This window comes from Homalodisca vitripennis, unplaced genomic scaffold, assembly GCF_021130785.1.
Source record: "Homalodisca vitripennis isolate AUS2020 unplaced genomic scaffold, UT_GWSS_2.1 ScUCBcl_1474;HRSCAF=5149, whole genome shotgun sequence".
Classification (NCBI taxonomy): Eukaryota; Metazoa; Arthropoda; class Insecta; order Hemiptera; family Cicadellidae; genus Homalodisca; species Homalodisca vitripennis.
Genome location: NW_025777584.1, coordinates 21,104 through 23,381, shown reverse-complemented (window position 1 = coordinate 23,381; position 2,278 = coordinate 21,104). Strand labels below are relative to the sequence as shown.

The following is a 2,278-nucleotide window of genomic DNA, read 5'->3' as shown; positions in this document are numbered from 1 at the left end:
GTCTCAAATTTACTTATAGAAATTGCATGAATTAAAACATTAAGAAAAACGTCAAAAGCATCAGAAGGGTTAGACTGACAATAAACATCCGTCCAATCCGTGTTAGCAAGAACCGATCTAAGTGTTGCGTAATTGATGCGATAAGAACCGGTGGTAGCATGAGAGCAAAGGTCAGCTGCACCTGCCGCCTGCACACACACACGCACCACAATCATACAATGATCAGTTATGTTTGCTTGTGCAACAGTTGCCTCTATCTCCGTCTCATCTTTACTATTTACTCGTGCAAAAACATGATCAATACAAGTTCTTGTTTCGTCAGTAATCCTAGTCGGTTCTTTTATTAAGCATTCCAGTCCACCAAAAGATAATATATTATTATACCGATCTACTAAATTGTCATCACATAAAATATTGAAATTAACATCACCAACAAAAAAGACGTGCTTAAAAGATTTAAAAAAGTTATTTTTTATAAAAAAATCAGTAAGCTCATTTAAAAACAAACTTTTGTCGTACAAATGTAATCTATATATAGCTATTAGCAAAAATTCCTGGTTTAAAAAACTAAATTCTACTGTTACAATATCTGCCGACTTAAAATTAACGGGATTACATTTTATGACGGATAATTTATCTTGATTCCTTATATAAACCACAACTCCACCAGCTCGATAAGTTTCATTATTTTTAAAAAAAACTAATATAATTTGGAATGTCATAGAACTGTATTTCGTTACATTTAACCCATATTTCAGATAATATTATTATTTCTGGATAAAACTCTCTAGCTGTCAGTTCAGTTAAAAATATATCAAAATTACTTCTTAAGCTTCTAATATTCTGATGAATTAAATTAAACTCCTGTTTATTTAATTGCATACTAACCTAAAAACTATATATATATACAACAACTAAATGCATTTTTATTTTGTTAATTGAATAAAATACAGTGATATAAAGCGAAACTCTTATATTGAAATGAAAAGAAGAACTTAATTTGACTGCCTTTAAAAATAGAAAGTAAGACTTAATATACGACCTAAAAAAATTGCTTAGCTTCAAAGAAAATGACAAAAGAATCCAGTTTCAAAATATCAGCTTACATTACTCATAACTTAGATAAATGTTCTTGCCTGGTTACAACGATCACTGGTGCCTCCTCTTCTTTTCTGAGGAATATTTTGCCGTTTCTTATCCACAAGAACGTGTAGCCCTTCTCCCGTTTCGCCGCCTTCGCCAGGGCTAGGAGTCTGAGACGCTCGGGAGATAACGACTCATTCACGTAGATGACCTCACCTCCGGGCTTGTTGATGTGGCTCAAGTTCAAGTTACGCTTCACTCGACGTTTTCTCAGAAACTCTTCTTTATCCATACGACGCACGAACTTGACAATGATACCTGCGTGATAGTTTTTTCCCCTTGTTCTCCCTCTTACCCAGTCTGTGGCAGGTGTCAATCATACTGTCAGAAACATCAATATCTAACGCCTTACCCACGTCCTTGACAACGGTGAGCACGTCCTCATTTGGCTCCTGTGGAATCCCGTGTATTTCCAAGCAATTACCTCTCGAATACTGTTCCATGTCTTCAAGTCTTTCCTCCAGCTTCTGCACTTTATTTTTCAGCTGCCTATTTTCTGTCAATAAGTCCTCAATAACCTTAAAATATTGCTCGGTCTTCTTACACTCAACTAAGAAATCTTTATGGTTTTCGACCAACTTTTCATTTAAATCCTCGAAAGCCTTGTTTACACCTGATTCATAGTTCTTTTGTACAGTTTTTAACTCATTTATTGCTTTTAAGACATCATCCAATGAAAGCTTACTTTCACCAGCCTCAGCCTCAAATCGCATACTTTTCCTTCTGTCGGTATTACAGTCATTGCACCGCCACACAAGATCATCGGCCTTGATGCAGTCAATGTCCGCCTTGCTCATTTTGTAGCATGATCCATGAAAATCTCTACTACAATCGTTGCAGGCTAACTTAGACTTAGTAGCTCCAATAGGCTTTGAACAAACACCACAAACGGACATTCTCAAAAAACACTGTACGAAAAATAAAACAAAAAGATGAAAATAATATATTTTACTTCCTCTGAAGTTAAAGTAACTAACACATAAATTAAACTTTGCTTAGCGAAATTAAAACTCTACCAAAGATAACGGGAGCTCTGATAAGATAAACATCCATTCAGCTCGAGCGCAACTGAGCAACTGAACTCATCAACGTCTTGTGTGTTAATGGCCAGGTGTGTGTTATCATCTACTTCTGT

The 2,278-nt window shown here is 35.5% G+C and overlaps 1 protein-coding gene across 1 annotated transcript; it reads right to left on the bottom strand.

Moving 5' to 3' along the window:
- Positions 1 to 1,111: 1,111 nt before the first annotated feature.
- LOC124371462 lies at positions 1,112 to 1,940 on the bottom strand. The gene is made up of 2 exons (XM_046829795.1): positions 1,496 to 1,940; positions 1,112 to 1,401 (listed from the first exon to the last, which is right to left on the bottom strand). The coding sequence occupies exons 1-2, from the start codon at positions 1,938 to 1,940 to the stop codon at positions 1,112 to 1,114; spliced, it is 735 nt and encodes a 244-aa protein (XP_046685751.1).
- Between the last annotated feature and the right edge of the window lie 338 nt (positions 1,941 to 2,278).

What these genes read in the sequence shown, in the direction of transcription:
- LOC124371462 (XM_046829795.1), bottom strand. Translation starts at nt 1,940, where the DNA reads ATGAGCAAGGCGGACATTGACTGCATCAAGGCCGATGATCTTGTGTGG. An exon ending in CACCGTTGTCAAGGACGTGG is followed by an intron (nt 1,402 to 1,495) that starts GTAAGGCGTTAG and finishes ACTATCACGCAG; the next exon opens with GTATCATTGTCAAGTTCGTG.